The following is an 18,937-nucleotide window of genomic DNA, read 5'->3' on the forward strand; positions in this document are numbered from 1 at the left end:
TTGGCGTTAAGAGGAGGAAGGGGCCCTCCTTAGGCTCTAGGCCGGGGTGGAACTGCAGGGAGGGCAGCCCGGACGCTGCGTCACTTCTTCCATTCCTTCTTCTCATAGTCCCACCGGGAGGCCAGGCCTTGCACAGGGTTGCCCTTCATATCCAGGATGCGCTGGAGCTGCTGGGCCTTCCACTCATCCGTCAGGGTGATGGGCTTCTTTGGGAACACTGCAGGTAAGGCATGGGGTGGGGACAGCGGTGGCTCAGGACCCTGCAAGTCTTCCACCCTGTCCCCCTGAGCCAGGGTCTCCAGTCACAGGGTTAGGACACCCCTTCGACTCTGCCTGTCCCCCCACCAGACTCCCTGCTAAAGCTTCATTCCAGGGACCTCTGGGTTCTGGGCCCAGCTCTGCCTTAGACTCACTGTGGGAATTGGGCCAAGGTCCTTCCCCTTTCTCAGCCTGCTTCCTTACTTTATGGCCCAATGGAACGGATCCAAATCCCAGCTCCACCCTCCCTTGCTGTGTGACCTTGAACAAGTCACTTCATCTCTCTGAGCCTCAGTCTCCTTCCCTGTCAAAAACAGGTCCTATCTCCTATGGCTGTGGGGATTGGATGAGTTAGTATGTATAAAGCAACTGGTACAGTGTGGGACAGATATTCAGTACATAATATATGGTAGTGATTATAATTACTAAGTTTGCTCCCACTGACTGGGAAGAGCCCAGGATGAGATGGTTTCTTTTGCTTCCTAAGGGGGTTGGAGTTAGGAGGCGAGGAAGGGGAGTTCACTTTAGAAATCTGGGGAGGGCAGTACTTAACTAAAAGGCTGAGGCAGTCAAGAGGCATTCTAGGTGCCATGATGTGTGCATCAGGGGAGATGGAGCTCCCTACACTGCTCAGACCTTACCTCCTGGTCCATCTGCCCCTGAGGCTGACTCAGTCTGTCTGACCTCCTCACCGGAACTTTCTAGCTCAGTGGGTGGGAAAGAAGGAAAAGATCTTTATGGCACCCATTAGCACCAAACACTGGGCTAGACTAGAATTCATCCTCATTTCATCCTCATGCAAGGCGGGAATTCCCATCACACTCTTACAGAAGAAGAAAAGTGAGACCGTTGGAGGTGAAGAGCTGGGGCAGAAACTGTCAGCCCTTCCCCAACAGCCCCTCCCCTGCTTCCGGAGCAGTGCTTCCTAGAGCTGAGTGGGCATCAGAATGACTTGGAGAGCTTGTTAAAATACAGATGGCTGGGCTCCACCCTCAAAATGTCTGACTTGGTAGATCCAGACTGGAGCTGAGAATCTGCATTTCTAAAAGTTCCCAAATGATGATGTTGGCCCAGGGACCACACTTTGAGAATCCCTCTTCTGTAGTCGTAAGCCGTTAGCTGGACATGTGACCAGCTAGCTAAAAACTACATTTCCCAGCTTCCCTTGTGGCTAGACATGGTCATGTGATCATTTCTAGCCAACAGGAGGTGAGCAGAAGGCACGTGTGCAACTTGTGGACCTTAGAGAGGAGTGCATCCCTTTCCCTGTTCTTGGCTGGAATGTAGGCTTTCATGGCTGGAGCTGGAGCGGCCATCTTGGATGGCAAGAAGGAAGCCACATGTGGAGGACGGCAGTGCAACACCACAGAAGGAGCCTGATGTTGCAGAGTCTCCATACTCTCCCTGGCCTTTTTTGTGAGAGGAACAAAACCTGTATCTTGTTTAAGCTCGTGTATGTTGGAGACTCTCTGTTACAGAAAAATTAATGGTTAATAAGAGCAATCAGTAACAGCACCATTCATGCTTATGTGCCAGGCACTGGCTTACAGCCATTAAATCCTCACAAGAACCCTGTGATGTGGGCACTATTATTTTCATTTTACAGATGAAGGAATTGAGGCCCAGAGAGGTAGAGCTCCCACATCCCAACCCAGGCAGCCATGATCTGCCCTTCACCCTACATCTCTTTGGGGGACTTTTCAAAACTCTGCAGATGAGTGCCAGCATAGTTGCCCTATAAGAGCTGGGCTGGTGGCTCTGACCCCAAGGGCACGGCCCAGGCCTGCAGCAAGGTGAGGGGTTGCCACTCACCATAGACCCGCTGCCACCAAATCAGCAGAGCTGTGAATCCAAAAAAGAAGAAGACACAGCCCATCACTGTCTTCCACTCATTGGAGCGACGGTTCATCTCTGCGAAGGTCTCATGGAACTGGAGGCGGTACACTGGAGGCAGAGGAGGGGTGGGGAAGGAGGGGCCTTGCATGTATCCCTTCCAAGAACCCTGGGCCAAGTCTTGGCCTCAGGGATCCCCAGCCTCCCCAGTCTTGCAGCAGATGCTGTCCATTCAGCAAATTCTTATTGAGCATCTACTGTATGCAAAGCATGGCCAGGAGCAGGCTCCAAATATCAGAGTCGTTTCGGGGCACTTCTGGTGGGCAGGACACATCCCTCCTGTTTCCCAGGGTCAGGTCCTTCCCCCCCCCCACCACCTTACCTGCCTCTCTGCTCCATCTCCCCACACCACTCAGTGATACCCAGGATGCTCCATGCTCTCCTGCTTTCATATCCCTCCCCACGCCGTTCCTACTGCCAGGCAATGCCCTCCTCCTCACCATTCAAGGCCAGCCAGGACATGCCCCCCTCCGGGAGGCCCACCAGGATTCTCTCTCCCTCTCTCCTTTGGGTCCTCACAATCCCTTGGACACACCTCACCCTAGCCACACAGCCTGTATTACGGTTATCCGGGTTTGTGTCAGCTCTCCCATTGACCTGGGAGCACCAGGCCAAAGCAAGAACCATCAAGGTGATTCACTCCTGTGTCCCCAGCATCACCTAGTATCTGGCTGTGCACAAACAGCTGACTGAATAAAAGAATAAATGAACAAATGATGAACTTCACCCCTCAGGTATGCATTCAGGTGTTTGGGGATTTCTGGTGTCTTGGGTGGGGGCCCTTCTTTTTCTTTTTTAAGATTTTATTTATTTTTATTTTTATTTTAGAGAGAGGTGGAGGAGGGACAGAGGGGGAGAGAGAGGGAGAGAGAATCTCAAGCAGATGCAGCATGAGAGGTCATGACCTGAGCCAAAACCAAAGAGTCTGACACTTAACTGACTGAGCCACACAGGTGCCCTGGGTGGAGGCCCTTCTTTTCAAAGTCACCCCCCAGCCCACTCTCCCCAGCCAGCCCCACCCTGACACCTACAGGCCACCTTCTCGGCATGGCTCAGCTGGGTCCAGCTGCCCTTCTCCTTCTCCTTCAGGGCCCGCTGCTCAGCGTTGAGCTCTGCGCAGAAGGGCTCATCAGGCATGGGGTAGGAGCGCTGGGCATGGTAGTTGGTGTAAGGGGGCATCTTCCGCTCGCTATGGGCTGCAGGCACAACAGAAGAGCTGAGTTCAGGCTGCCCCTGGGACATCCCAGCTCTACCCATACTATTTAAAAAGAGGGCTGCTTTTATTGAGCACTTACTGTGTGCCAGGAGCCATTCTAAGGCCTTCGGGTGAGTTGACTCATTTACTCCGCATCACTCTGAGCCAGGTTGAGACTGTTACCTCTCCATTTTACAGATGGAGAAACTGAACAGCTAAGTGACTTGCTGAAACTCACAGAGCAATAAGGAGCATGGCCAGGGCTGTAATTCAGGCCCTCTGGCTTCAAATCTCATGCTCTCTCGGAAGATTTGAGGTGAGGAGGGCATGTCAGGCAAAGGCAATGGGTGGACAAAGGCTGAGTGAGATGAGCCTGAGATGGAAGATGTGTAACTGCTCTGCAAACCGTAGGGCACTATCTGCATGCCTTTGACCCCTGGTCAAGGGCACGCCTTTGGAGTCAGCTGGGTTTGAGCCCCAGTTCCACCCACCCCAGCTCCAGCAAGCCCCTCGATCTCACTGTGCTTCGATGTCCTCCTCTGGAAAGTGGGGATAGTAAGAGAACCTACCTCACCCTGTTGTGGGAAGTTTCACGACACCATACTTGAAAGGGTTAGCACAGTGCCTCGCAGTAGATGTTCCGTAAGTTATACCGCTAGAGGTTGGTTTTACTACTGGCTTCCTTTCCTGCAAGCTTTCCCTGATGGCTAAGCCCTCAAGGGCTCCGCGTGGGTGTCCAGGGGGTCCAGAGCAAGGCTGGAGGGTCTCGATAAAGCTTCCGTTTATTGATACCAGAAACGCCCACATGGAAGGTCTTGGTACTTCCTTGCCAGGACGGCATGGGACTGCTTTGACCCTTTTATTTTATTTATTTATTTAAAGATTTTATTTATTTATTTATTTGAGAGAGAGAATGAGAGAGAGCATGAGAGGGGATAGGGTCAGAGGGCAAAGCAGACTCCCCGCCGAGCAGGGAGCCCGATGCGGGACTCGATCCAGGGACTCCAGGATCATGACCTGAGCTGAAGGCAGTCGCTGAACCAACTGAGCCACCCAGGCGCCCTGCTTTGACCCTTTTAATATCTAGGTCTCTGGGCCTCAGTTTGTTCATCTGAGAAATGGAGATAATAGCAGAGCATCCACCTCACATGGCTGTCACGAAGTCTGAGTGTGTTAATCTGTGTGAAATGTTGATCACAGCTTGGGGTACATAGTAAGGGCTCAATAAATGTTATTCTTCTGGGGGTCCGGAAGAATATCTGGCTGAAGTCTCTCCTGTTTTAGGCCCCTTTCTTCTGACTAGGGTCTGGAAAGGAGGTGCAAGGTCTGTCAGCACCCTCCACCGCAGGACACAAAGTCCTTAGGGGCCTGAGGTTTGGGGCTCAGGCCCTGAGGAAGCTTCGAATGGAAGGGGGTGCTGTCAAATGAGAGCTCCATGTCCCGGAGGCATGTGGCCCAGAACCAAGGAGTGGGATTGTGGGAAATGGTCTGGGGCAGGCCCAGGGCAGCCAGCAGGAGCCCACCCCTGCCTCGGAGTTGGACAGGGGTGAGGCGTGCGGGTCTTACCGGCGCTTCCTGGGCTATGCATCCACCGCATCCCGGGTCCTGCTTTCTTCAGTACCAAGCTCCAGGCAGCTCTGAAGAACATCTGGGTGTGTGTGTGTGTGTGTGTGAGTTCTGCCCCACGTTGCCCTCTGCCCCTACCCACGGAGCCCAGACAGAGAAACTTTTTCATGGGTGCTATGGTGGGGGGCGTCCCAGGATTTCAAAGTCACCCTCATGCCCCTGACCCTTCTACTTTTGTCTGCTATCCTGATAGAGGTGGATGGGGGTCCTAGACATTTGGAGCCCCCCTCCTGGAACCTCAATTAACCTTCTGACAAGTGGGAGGAGGCCTAACTCTTGAGGCAGGGTCTCAACAGTTTGGGGCTGGGAGCCTGGGTTCTGGTTCCAGCCCCAGCTCAGCCAGGCCAACCTGGCAATCCTCCGTTTGCTCCCCCTCCCGGAGGAAACTGGGTGGGAGTCCAGGTAGGGAGGGAGCAGGTCCCAGTGCTACCTCTCTTCCTCACAGGGCCATCTGCCAAGGTCTTGCACAGCCGGTCTGGCCCCCACCCCTTCCCCCCTAATTGGCTGCCTACGTGCTCACAGAGCCGGCTCTGCTGAATCTGGTAGGGGGAGGGGACAGGCTGAGCCCAACCCCCTACCCCCCAGGGAAGTCTCAGGGTTTGGCATCCCAGGGGGTTTGGGGGTGGGAGGTGGGGAGAGGATTTAGAGGAGGACAAGGACCAAATTGGGTCAGAAGGAGGAAGAGGAGCACACATCTGGGGAGAGGAAGGGAGTATCCCACTTCTGGAAAGAAAAAGGGCCCCCCACATCTGGGGCGAGAGAGAGGCACCCAATAATTAGAAGGAGGGGCTGTACCATATGTGGTGGGGGGAGGCCCACATCTAGGAAAGAAGGGCTCCCTGTCAGTGAAAAGTAGCCCCACATATAGGGAGAGGGAAAGAGTAATCTACATTTGGGGAAAGAGATGGCGCCCCACATGCGGACAGAGGATAATTCCCGGAGGAGTCCTCGACTCTGAGCTGCCCGAAGCCCCCTGATCCTCCTCGATGGCAGGAACCACACCGGCCCTGACCGACCGGTGACGAAAGTTCGGGTCCAAGCCGCATCCCTCACCCGCAGGCTCGGGCAGCCAGGTTCTCCCACCCACCCACTCACTCACCTCGCGGCTCAGCGCCGAGGGCGACTTGGGTCTGCAGAGCGAGTAACGGAGAATGGGCCGCAGAGGGACCAGAGCGCGGGGCGCCCGCCCCCGGGCCCGCCCCACAGCCTTCCCCAAGGCCAACCCCTGCGTGGGAACGTCCTGCCTCGGCCGGCCTTGGGAGCGCCCAGCCCGCGTCCCTGGGGGCGCCCCGGCCCCCAGCCTGGGGAGGGGCACGGCGGAGTGAGTCTCCGCCTCAATTTCTCCGCCCACGGGCGTCCTGTCTTTAGAGACCCCCAGCAGACAGCACCTGGGACTTAGCTGGCGGTGTGTCCTGGGCCGGCGCAGCCCTGAGTCTGGTAGTCCGAGGAGCTGGATCATCCTGTCTCCACACCTTTGTTCATTGCTGCTCTTTGCGCTTGGAATGCTCTCGTAGGGACTTTGCAGACCAAAGTGTGGCCAACTTTCCAGCCCAGGCTCAACATCTCCTGCTCCAGGAAGCCCACAAGCATCTAGAATCTGGGAGCTGGACTGTGGTGTATCACCTTGCTCCCATGCCCCCACATACCCAGAGGAGGTGAAAAAAGCCTCCCTCTGGTGTTCAAATCTTAGCTGTGTGGCCCTCAACAAATGGCCTAACTTCTTCTTCTTCTTTTTTATAGGATTTTATTTATTTGTCAGAGAGAGAAGGCGAGCACAAGCAGGAAGAGCTGCAGGCAGAGGGAGAAGCAGGCTCCCCGCTGACCAGGGAGCCCGATACAGGACTGGATCCCAGAACCCTGGGATCATGACCTGAGCCAAAGGCAGAGGCTTAACCGACTGAGCCACCCAGGCGTCCCAAATGGCCTAACTTCTGAGCTCCTGTTTTATTTTCTAGAAAAGGGAGCTAATGATAGTACCTACCTGACATAGCTGTTGTAAAGATTAAATAAGTCAACAAAAAAGCATCAGGCACATTAACTCAACAATTATTTATTAAGACTTATTACAGGCATTTTGAGTGTCTGTTGTTTACCAAGTTAAGTGCTTGGGGATATAGAGCCAAACAAAACTAAAAACAGTCCCTGAACTTTTAGGGCTCACAATCCAGTTCCAAGCAGTGAGAAAGGCCTGTGCAAAGGCCCAGAGGCAAAAAAACACAGGTGTGTTCAAAGAACAGAGAGAGGCCATCTTGGCCTGAGTGTGATAGGCAAAGAAAAGGGTTGGAGAGGGGCTAGACCTCACAGGCCATGGTATGGATCTTAGATTTTATTTTATTTTTATTTTATTTTATTTTTTTTATTTTTAAGATTTTTTTATTTATTTGACAGAGAGATACATAGCGAGAGGGGAACACAAGCAGGGGAGTGGGAGAGGGAGAAGCAGGCTTCCCACCGAGCAGGGAGCCCAATGTGGGGCTCGATCCCAGGACCCTGGGATCAGGACCTGAGCCGAAGGCAGATGCTCAACGACTGAGCCACCCAGGCACCCCTTTTATTTTTATTTTATTAAGGATTTTATTTATTTGTCAGAGCAGGGGGAGAGGCAGGCAGAGGGAGAAGCAGGCTCCCCGTGGAACAAGGAGCCCACCGTGGGACTCGATCTCAGGACCCCAGGATCATGACCTGAGCTGAAGGCAGACGCTTAACCGACTGAGCCACCCAGGTGCCCCTTAGATTTTATTTTAAAGATGGGAGGCCACCAGAGGTAAGTATGGGAGTGATATGGTAAAATGGAACAGAGCATGAGTTCAGGAAATGTGTTGTGGGATTGTTAGAATACTAATGGTGGACTGATGAGTGAAGGCTGTTGGGTCCCTTCTGTGGCCTGGGTCCAGAGCCTTCTATGTCTGCCAGCTCTGGGCCTACAAGATGGGTCAGTGCCCACCTGTCCATCAGGGTCCCTGCGGCCTCACTGGCTACAGGGACCCACTCTAGCCAGTGTCTGGACGGAGGGGCTTAATCCCCAGGGGGTAGATGAGCCTAGAAGGGCAGGGACTCAGGGAAGGTGCTAGGGAGACCCTAGGGTGGGCAGGATGTGCATCTCCATTCTGAACTTCAGTAGCAACAGGCACAAAGCCATGAGAAGGCAGTGTGGGAGGCTCCTGGCTCTCCACGACATGAAACCCTCAGCTCCCAGGACTGGCTATGGTTACTCCTGGGAGCTGCTCCTCCCTCTTCCCCATTACCAAGGGAATTTTGAGTTGAGAGACCCCCCAAGAGGACCACCTTATCTCTTGGATGCTGACCAGGGTGTCCTGAAGAGTAGCCCTATGGACCAGGGACAAAGGAAGACCATCCTTCAGACAACCTGGGGACAGCATGCCGTAAGTCTTGTCAGACCTTTCCAGGGGGTAGGCGGGCACTGGCTGCACCGGAGTGAGTGGCTGATGTGTAGGCTCTGATGCTGCCATGCTGGTGGCCAAGCTGCGCCATTTCTGGGCCTCAGTTTCCCCATCCCTCACAGGGCTTTGCACGAAAAGGCATTTGGGGAATGTGACCCTCTGTTCTGCCCTGCCTGCTTCCCCCACCGCCCTTCCCGCTCCCCCCACCCCCACCCTCTCGCGTCTGTCGGAACTCTAGGCCCCAGATGCTGGGTGATGCTATGATAAGGAACATCTGTAGGAGAAGCCGGTCCCATGGCTGAGGATGAGGAGATGGAGGCAGGCCTCAGGCGGCTCAAGATGGATACAGGGCAGCACAACCACCTGCAGGGCAATGGTCCCGAACCTGGAAATAGTCAGGCTCCCTCATGAGGCAGGTCACTCAGGGGCCCTGGCTGAGGAGCAGGAGTCTCCCCTGGGAACCTTGGAGGGCACTAGAAAGGAGGGGCTCCCCATGGTGCATTACAGCCTAGCTACTGCGATGGACCCTGCATGGAAATGTAGGTTGAGGTTGCATAAACAGCAGGGATGGGAGGTGAGAGGAATCTGTCCCTTTCCCACTGGGGCCGCTGCTCTGACCCTTCAGTGGGAGGCTATAGAAAGGGGCAGCTCTCACTCATTTTATCAGATCCAGGGAGGCCCGGAGATTCTGCCAAGACAAAGACCTGAGCTACGGCCTCAGCATCCTGCTCGTAGGACCGCCGACCCCCACTTCCCCCCAGCCTATTCAGGCTTCGGACAGGACCCACCTCTGGGCCCCCAACCCAGAGGGAATACTGAGGAAGACCTAGGCCTCACGCAGGACCCGAAGGCGAAAGTAGACAAGGTGTTGGACAAAACGTCGGGGACCCCTACCCTCACCTCTCGGGAGCCCCAGGAGCCTGTTGAATAAGGGGAGGTCTGGGACAGGAGGGGCGCGGCCAGAGAGGCCGGATAGTCCGAGTCGAGGACAGAGGGGCGGGGGGGGGGGGGAGCGAGGGGGAGCGAGACTTATCCTTAGGGGCGGGGACTGCAGTGTAAGAACTGGGCCCGGGAACAGCAGGGAAACGGAGGCACAAAGCGGTTGGGGCTAGTTGGACGGGTGGGTGAACAGAGAAGGCATGGTCAGGATTGGAGGGCGAGGCCTATCCCGGTCTCCCGCAGGAAGGCGGGCTAAGTGCAAGGGCCTGACATTCCCCAACCTGAGGCCTGCGGGGAGACGGGCTGCGCCAGCATGACGATGCCCAGGCGGCAGCGCAGGCTCAGAGAACGTCACGCGAAGACCCACAGCTCCAGGGGCCAGTCCAGAAAGCGCTTCCGCAACTGTGGGCAGGCGGGCCGGGTCATAACCAACCTCGAACCAGGGCTGCCACGGAGAAGGCCTCTAATAGCGGGTATCTCGGCCCTGGGAACGACGCCTTGGGTGGATTTCGCTGGGACGCGAAGGGACCGTTGGCCTGGCAGGCGGAGGAAACCTCCTTCAGGCGGGTCTGACCTCTGCACCGCTCCAGCCCCAGGGCCGAAGCCCCCTGAGGAGGGGGCGGGGCTGAGGGTGGGGTCCGGCTGGTGGCAGCCAGGCAGCAACGGCGACTGGTCCCCCACCTGGCACACGAAATGCGCGAAGCTTGCCGCGTTCAGCGGAAGGGGAATTTTTTGCCGAGCTGCAGGAGATCTGTTTGGGGCGGACCCCTCTGCCTGTCACTCATGGCCCCTTAGCCCCGCCCCAGAGGCGTCAGTCCTCCCGCCCCGCCCACAAGCGGTCCTTCTTCCAGGTCTCGCCACCTGCCTTGTCACTCATACTACGCCACCTACGTCCCGCGTTTCCTCCCTCCTTTCCCGACCTCGAGCTGCGGGTCATCCCTACCCAGGCCCTCGGACAATCTTTGTGCCCCCTTCCTGCTGGGCTCCACCTGGCGGCCCAGCGCGCCGCCATCTCCAGCCCGACCCTGTCCTGTCAGTCATTGCCGGCCCCGCCCATCCGGGCGGGCCTTCCGGGCTTACCGGGTAGCTGGCCTCGCCCCTACCGTGACAAGCTCCTCCTCCATCCCTCTGCCGCGGGCCGCCTGGGCCCTGTCAATACGTCCGGCCCTGCTTCACCAGCCACGCTAAACCCTTGCCCTGGCCTCAGCCCTGCTCTCTCAATCCTCTCTGGCCCCCCGCACGGCGACCGCCTCCACTCCCTTGCCCTGCCCAGCTGTCATCCCGCTCGCCGCCTAACGCCCCGGCCGCGCCCCCTCCCTGTCCGTCACTGAGGTCCCGCCCACAGCGCGCACCGCCCCCAGACCCGCCCCCGGAGGCCCGGCCCGACAGTCACTCCTCCCTCCTCTCGGGCCGGCGCCCGCTCCAGCCGAGCCCCGTCCGTCCCCCGAGCCCCGCCCCCCGGCCAGCTCAGGTCCCGCGTGGCAGTCAGTAGGGAAGTAGGGCGGAGCCCCGCGCGGAAGGCGGCTGCAGCGGCGGAGGAGGCGGAGGCGGTCCCACGGCGGGGCTGGCTCTGACCGCGGGAAGAGAGCGGAGCAGCCACTCGCCACCAGCCGCTGAAGGGGGTGAGGGTTCGTCAGAACTTGCTGCAGTGAAACCCCGGCGCCTGGGTCCTCATCACCGCCCCCTCACCTGGGCAGATACATACAAACGCCAGGCGAACGACCCCCTAACTAATATCTGGGGCGGTGAAGCTGGGCCCCGGGAGGCCCACGTCTGGGATTCTAGTCCCAGCTCCATCCTCTGCTGGTTTCAGTCCCTCTTCCCCGCTCCCCCGACCACCACTGCCCCCACCACCACTCCCCCCATGGCCTCGGTTTCCACATCTTCACAATGTCAGTCAGACCCAAGCTCTGCTTATGGGCTGTGAGGGAGAATGCCATGCATGGTCCGAGCGGGGATTGTCCCAGAGGCGCCCACACCAGTGACATACCAGCCAAGCTATGGATGGAGCTGTGGGTGGGGTGGGTACCACCTCAGAGCAGAGCAGGAGCATCACCACCAGGAAATAGTCCAACTTGGCAAAGGGGCGGGGGGAGTTAGGGGCTCAGACCAGTCCTGGGGTAGGCACAGATCCCTGCAGATCCTGCTCTGGGGCCCCACACTAATCTAGAACGGTTTGCAGCTTCTGCTCCGGGTCTTCCAGCGCCTTCTGTACCACAGGCCAAACAGGGTGCACAGAGCAGGGGGAGGGACCTGGCCAAACCCCAAGATCTGGGCTCTTGTCTTCTCTGGGGGGCTCATGGGCATGGTCATAAGGCCCCCTGATGTGGCCCAGGCATTTGTGGCGACAGCCTCATGGCCTCCTTGAAACTTCATTAGCGCCCACTGGCCTCCCAATACACTTTAGCCTGATGTTCAAGGTCCCCCTGCCAAGCTCTCCAAACGCAGTTCCCCCATCAACCTCTCCCCTCCTACCCTGCCCATGCCATGCTGCCCTTTAGCTCTTGGAACACACTCTGCTCTTGCCCGTAGCAGTGCCTTTGTAACCGCTCTCCCCTCTGCTGACATGCTCTTCTCTCAAGAGCAAGACTCGTTTATTTCCACTCTCATGTTTCCATCTGAGAAAGCTTTACTGGCCCAACACCCACAGACTAAGTTATGCTCCACAAACAAGTTTGTCAGTTCTTGTGGCCTCAACAATAGCTCCAGTTCCAAATGACTCTTTTTACAATGTGACCTTGACACTCCTGCTGTCAGATGGTGGGATCTATGTCCCCGTTCCTCAAACCTGGGTGTACCTTTGCGATGGCCTTAAACATAGAACGTGGTGAAAATGATGCTCTGTGACCTCTAAAGCTAGATCCTAAAAGTGCCATATCCTGATGTGGGACACAATTTTCAAACACGTGGAGAGAACATACGGAGAGGTCATCTGTAGGTGTTCTGGCTGGCAGACCAGCTTCGACGCCAACCCACAGCAGCCTCAGCTTCTAGTCATGAGGATGCCAGCCCCCAGCCATCATGGGCTCCCTCAGCTGCCAAGTCTTCCCAACTGAAGCCCCAAACACTGATGCAGAGACAAGTCATCTCTGCTGTGACCTTTCTCAGTTCCTGCCCACAGGATCCATCAGCGTCAGACACAGCTTTACAGACGGAGTTTTCAGGTGGTTTTGTTTTGTTTTATAAAAATACTTATTTATTCAAGTAATCTCTATACCCAACGTGGGGCTGGAACTCACGACCCTGACTTCAAGAGTTGCATGCTCCTCTGACTGAGCCAGCCAGGCGCCCCTCAGGTGGTTGGTTATGTGCAACAGTAACCGCAACAGGAATCGAATGTTATTTTGATTTCCATGTACCTGACCCCTCATGTGATGCAGTTGTTTCAGAACTTAAGCAAGAAAGAGGATGTTAAGTATTGACACCCCAAACCCAACCATTTTCTTCTAAGTTTCAGCGCAAACACCACCTCCGAGAGACTGTCCCTGACATTATGGAAAGTGCCCTTCCTCATCAGTCTACATCTGTTTTCTTCCCAGCACTTTTTGTTTCCCAAAAGTACACACAGAAACTCACAGCATTAGTGGCCTGCATGTTCTGTACACCAGGCCTGTTCCCTCATGTCCCTCCACTTCCAGAATGGGGATGAAGTGGGATCTGGTGGTGCCATGACTGAATGTTTGGGTCCCCTCAAAATTCGTATGGTAATCACATCCCCAATGTGATGGCATTTGGAGGTGAAGCCTTTGCGCGAGGTGATTAGTCATGAGGGTGGAGCCCTCATGAGAGGGATTAGGACCCTTACAAAAGAGATCCCAGAGAATTTCCTCTTCCCCTCCTCCCTGTGAGGTTGCAATTAAGAAGCCAACTGTCTATGAACAGGGAAGCCAGCTCTCACCAATACGGTATCTGCCAGCACCTTGATCTTGGATTTCCAGCTTCCAGCACTGTGAGAAATAAATGTCTGTTGTATGTAAGCCATTCAATCTATGGTATTTTTATTTTATTTTATTTTATTTATTTATTTGCAGAGAGAGACAGCGAGAGCAGGAACACAAGCAGGGGGAGTGGGAGAGGGAGAAGCAGGCTTCCCGCTGAGCAGGGAGCCCGATGTGGGGCTCGATCCCAGGACCCTGGGATCATGACCTGAGCCGAAGGCAGATGCTCAACGACTGAGCCACCCAGGCGCCCCAATCTATGGTATTTTTGTGAGCGCAGCCTGATTGGACTAAGACAGATTGATACCTCACAATCTAATTTTTATTGATGCTATTGTAAAGCCTTCTTTAAAACTTTTCCAATTTACAGTTGTTCACTGCTATTATATAGAAATGCAATTGACTTTTGTATGTTGACCTTAGATCCTGTGACCCTGTAAAATTCATTTATTGGTTGTATTAGTTTGCTGGGGCTGCCATAACAAAGTACCACAGACTGGGTAGCTCAAACAGGAGAAATGTATTGTCTCACAGTGCTAAGAGCTAGAAGTCCAAAGTCAAGGTGTCTGCAGCTTTTCTTCCTTCCGACATCTGTGAGGAGAGGCCTCCTTGGTTTATGGCTGGTTGTCTTCTTCCGGTGCCTCTTAATATTGTCTAGGAGTGTCTCTGGGTCCAAATTTCCCCTTTTTATAAGGAGACCAGTCACACTGATCTTTCCAAGAACCAGCTTTTGGTTTCGTCGTTTTTCTGTGTCCAGTATCATTGATTTCTGCTTTTCATTTCTTTCTTTTTGGTGTGGGCTTAATTTGCCTTTTTTTTTTTTTTAAAGATTTTATTTATTTATTTGAGACAGAGAGAATGAGATACAGAGAGCATGAGAGGGAGGAGGCTCAGAGGGAGAAGCAGACTCCCTGCCGAGCAGGGAGCCCGATGCGGGACTCGATCCAGGGACTCCAGGATCATGACCTGAGCCGAAGGCAGTCACTTAACCAACTGAGCCACCCAGGCGCCCTAATTTGCTTTTTCTTTTTGTGGTTTCTGAAGATGGAAGCTTGTATTATTGATTTGAGACCGTCTTTTCTCGTATAAGTATTTAATGCCATAAAATTCACTCTTAGCTCTATTTTAGCTGCCTCTCACAAATTTTGTTATGTTACATTTTCATTTTAATTTGGCTCAAAACATTTTCCAATTTCTCTGGAGACTTCTCTGACCCACGGGTTATTTAGAAGTGCATTGTTCAGTTTCCAAATATTTGGGGTTTTTTCCAGATATCTTTTAGTTCCTAATTCCTAATTTAATTGCTCTATGATCAGAGAATATATTCTGTATCATTTAAATTTTTAAACATTTGTTCAATATAAAAGGCCCAGAGCTCCCTGCCCAGTGGGGTTGCTTCTCCCTCTCCTCTGCTCCTCCCTGCTCTGGTCATGATCTCTCTCTCTCTCCCTCTCAAATAAATAAATCTTTAAAAAAATTAAAAAAAAATAAAAGGCCCAGAATACAGTCTATCTTGGTGAACGTTCCATGTGTACTTGAAAAGAATGTGTTCTGTGCTATTAGGTTGAGTTCTCTATAAATGTCAAATAGGTCAAGTTCACTGAAAGTGTTGTTCAGATCCTTCATATTTTTGCTAAATTACTGTTTTATCAGTGACTGAACAAGGAGTGTTGATATTCACAAGTATAACTGTGACTTTCTTTTTTCAGATCTTTTATTTTTTTATTTTTTTAAAGATTTATTTATTTATTTATTTGTCAGAGAGAGAGACAGAACACAAGCAGGGGGAGAGGCAGGCAGAGGGAGAAGCAGGCTCCCCACCGAGCAAGGAGCCCGATGTGGGACTCGATCCCAGGACCCTGGGATCATGACCTGAGCCGAAGGCAGCCACCCAACCAACTGAGCCACCCAGGCGTCCTTCAGATCTTTTTTTAAAGATTTTATTTATTTATTTGAGAGAGAGAGAGCACAAGCAGGGAGGAGAGGCAGAGGGCCAGGGAGAAACAGATACCACCTCCCCCCCACCCCACCCCCACTGAGCAGGGAGCCCTTGATCCCAGGGTCCTGAGATCATGACCTGAGCTGAAGTCAGATGCTTAACCAACTGAGCCACCCAGGTGTCCCTCTTTTTTCAGATTTATCAGCTTTTGCCTTACATATTTAGGAGTTTTGTTGATAAGCATAGACACACGCAGGATTGTCATGTCTTCATGGTGAATTAACCCTTTAATCATTATATAATGTCCATCTTTATCCCTGGTGATTTTTCTTGTTTTGAATTCTGCTGTGTCTGTTATTAATATAGCCACTTCAACTTTTTTTTTAATTTGTGGTTCCATGGTATATTTTCTCCATCCTTCTTTTAATCCACCCATATAATTATATTTAAAGTGGGCTTTGTGTAGGCAGAATATAGTTGGGTCTTGCTTTTTTTTTTTAACTTTAATCCAACGGTTGCTGTCTTTTAATTGGTGCATTTATGTAATAATTAGTATGTTTATGTAATTATTGAAGTGCAAATTTAGGTCTGCTAGGTTATTATTCTTTTTTTTTTAAGATTTTATTTTTAAGTAGTCTCTATACCCAATGTGGAGCTTGAACTCACAACCCCAAGATCAGAAGTCCCACACTCCACTGACTCAGCCAGCTAGGGGCCCCTACCTACTTAACTTTTGACAGTCTATTTAGTGCTAATAATTAACCACTTCAGGTAAAACATAGAAGCTTTACAACCACGTGGGTGCCTTTACCTTCTCCCTTCATGTTTCAGCTGTCATATGTATTACATCTACATTCACTGAAACACCCCAGAAAATGCCAATTTGCGCTTGCAAGGCATATATATATATATATTTTTTTTTTTTAAGGCATATATATTTTCAAGAATCTGACAGGATGGGTGCTTGGGTGGCTCAGTCGGTTAAGCATCTGACTCTTGATCTCAGCCCAGGTCTTGATCTCAGGGTCTTGAGTTCAAGCCCCACACTGGGCTCCACTCTGAGTGTGGAGCCTACTTTAAAAAATAAGAAGAAGAAGAAGAAGAAAGAAAGAAAGAATTTGACAGGAGAAATAGAATCTATTATATTTACTCATCTCTTTACCTCTTTGTTGCTTTTTTTTTTTATTCTTAAAGTTCCAAGTTTCCCTCTGAAATCATATCCTTTTGGCCTGAAGAATTTCCTTTAGTATTCTTCCAGAAAAAACTCACTGATGATAAATTCTCTTAGTTTCCTTCATTGACAAGGTCTTTATTTTGCTCTTATTCCTGAATGAATATTTCTACCAGATGTAGAATTGTGGGTTGACCATTCTTTTCCTTTCACCACTTTAAAGAGGTTGTTCCACTGTCTTCTGGCCTCCGTGGTTTCTTTCTTTCTTCCTTTCTTTATTTCTTATTTTTGAGGTCTTTTTTTTTAATTTATTTGAGAGAGAGAGAGGAAAAAAAACACTTGAATGTGAGGGGGAAGGAGCAGGGAGAAAGACAAGCAGACTCTGAGCTGAGCTCCGAGCACAGGGCTCAGAGCTGGAAGCAGGGCTCAATCTCAGGACCCTGAGATCACTGACCTGAGCAGACCCCCTGGCCTCCATGGTTTCTGATGAGAAATATATAATAATTTGAATGATTGTTACCTATTTGTAAAGTGGTTTTTTCTTTCTCTCTCTCTCTCTCTAAAGATTTTATTTTTAAGTGATCTCTATACCCAACATGGGGCTCGAACTTACAACCCTGAGATCGAGAGTCACATGCTCTTCCAACTAAGCCAGCCAGGCACCCATAAAGTGTTCTCTTTTTTTTTTTTCTGGCTGCTTTCAAGGGTTGTTTTTTTTTTCCCTTTCTGTTGGTTTTCAGCAGTTTGGTTATGGGGTATCTGGGCATGGTTGTCTTTGAGTTTATCCTGTTTGGAATTCACTGAGCTTCTTCAATCTGTAAATTTATATTTTTCACCAAATTTGGGAAAATTCAAGTCATCATTTAAAAATTTTTTTTCTGGGGCACCTGGGTGGCTCAGTTGGTTACGTGACTGCCTTCGGCTCAGGTCATGATCCCGGAGTCCTGGGATCAAGTCCCACATCGGGATCCCAGCTCAGTGGGGAGCCTGCTTCTCCCTCTGACCCTCTCCCCTCTCATGCTGTTTCTCTCTCAAATAAATAAAATATTTAAAAAAAAATTTTTTTCTGGGGGCGCCTGGCTAGATTCTTTGGTGGAGCATGTGACTCTTAATCTTCGGGTTGTGAGTTCGAGTCCTACATTAGGTGTAGAGATTACTTTAAAAATAAAATCTTTTAAAAAATTAGAATAAAATAAAAATAATTTTTTCTGCACCAATAAGCATCTCCACTGACATGAATATTAGATCTTTTGATATTGTCCTATATGTCCTTAAGTCTGTTCAATTTAAGAAATATTTTTTTCGGGGCACCTGGGTGGCTCAGTCGTTGGGCGTCTGCCTTCAGCTCAGGTCATGATCCCAGGGTCCTGGGGTCGAGCCCCACATCGGGCTCCCTGCTCCGTGGGAAGCCTGCTTCTCCCTCTCCCACTCCCCCTGCTTGTGTTCCCTCTCTCACTGTGTTTCTGTCTGTCAAATAAATGAATAAAATCTTAGAAAAAAAAAAAGAAATATTTTTTTCAGGGCACCTGGCTGGCTCATTCGGTGGACATGTGCCTCTTGATCTAAGGGTTGTGGGTTCGAGCCCTATGTTGGATATAGAGATTACTTAAAATTTTTAGGAGCGCCTGCATGGCTCAGTCGGTTGAGCATCCCACTCTTGATTTTGGCTCAGGTCCTGATCTCAGGGTCATGAGATCGAGCCCCTCATTGGACTCTGCACTGGACATGGAGCCTGCTTAAGATTTTCTCTCTCCCTCTCCCTCTGCCCCTCCCCATCCCTCTCAAAATAAAAATAAATAAATAAATAAAACCTTTAAAAAATGTTTTTCTCGGGGCACCTGGGTGGCTCAGTCAGTTGGGCATCTGCCCTCGGCTCGGGTCATGATCCCAGGGTCCTGAGATCAAGCCCCACATCGGGCTCCCTGCTCCGCAGGAAGCCTGCTTCTCCTTCTCCCACTCCCCCGCTTCTGTTCCCTCTCTCACTGTCTCTCTCTGTCAAATAAATAAATAAATAAAATCTTAAAAAAAAATAATAATAATTTCTATTTCTCTGCTGAGAATGCCTGTTCTTTCATTCATTTCTCAAGCACTCATCTTTCCCTCATGGAGAATGATTACAAATGTCTTTGTCTGACAATTCCAACATCTGGGTCTCTTCATGGTTGGTGACTACAGATTGTCTTTTTCTTTGAGAATCAGTTGGGTATTCCTTATTGAGTAACCTTGCATTGTATCCTGGATATTTTAAATATTATCTTGTGCGACTCTGGGTACTGTTAAAAACCTCTGGAAAACTTATTTTTTTTCTTAGCAGGCAAACCTAGTTAGGTTCAGACTTCATGTTCTATGTCACCTTCTGGGGGCAGTGATTCTAATATCCATTTTCTTTTCAAAACCCTGGTGCGGGGCTTAGTCTGGGACTTGGGCAGTGGTTTCAATGGTGACTCAGTACTCAAAGCCTTTGTCATCCTTCTTGCGGTGTGTTCCACACAGGCACAGCTTGGGGTTGAGCCCAGGACTTGTGTTGGTTCCTACAGAGAGTTACAGGGTTCCCTTTATCCGCTCTCTCCTCTCCAA

General features: G+C 51.6%; 1 protein-coding gene across 1 annotated transcript; it reads right to left on the bottom strand.

The window, feature by feature from the left end:
• On the bottom strand, nt 1–6,154 carry LOC110579539. The gene is made up of 5 exons (XM_021689213.1): nt 6,072–6,154; nt 4,913–4,994; nt 3,183–3,347; nt 2,071–2,202; nt 1–217 (listed from the first exon to the last, which is right to left on the bottom strand). The coding sequence occupies exons 2-5, from the start codon at nt 4,992–4,994 to the stop codon at nt 81–83; spliced, it is 516 nt and encodes a 171-aa protein (XP_021544888.1). The 5' UTR covers nt 6,072–6,154; the 3' UTR covers nt 1–80.
• Between the last annotated feature and the right edge of the window lie 12,783 nt (nt 6,155–18,937).

Source organism: Neomonachus schauinslandi, chromosome 10 (assembly GCF_002201575.2).
Source record: "Neomonachus schauinslandi chromosome 10, ASM220157v2, whole genome shotgun sequence".
Taxonomy (NCBI): domain Eukaryota; kingdom Metazoa; phylum Chordata; class Mammalia; order Carnivora; family Phocidae; genus Neomonachus; species Neomonachus schauinslandi.

Bases quoted from the DNA above. Each gene is read 5' to 3' on its own strand.
- LOC110579539 (XM_021689213.1), bottom strand. From the start codon at position 4,994: ATGTTCTTCAGAGCTGCCTGGAGCTTGGTACTGAAGAAAGCAGGACCC. The intron at 3,348-4,912 runs GTAAGACCCGCA...TTGTGCCTGCAG, and splicing joins GCATAGCCCAGGAAGCGCCG to CCCATAGCGAGCGGAAGATG. The intron at 218-2,070 runs GTGAGTGGCAAC...CCTTACCTGCAG, and splicing joins TTGGTGGCAGCGGGTCTATG to TGTTCCCAAAGAAGCCCATC.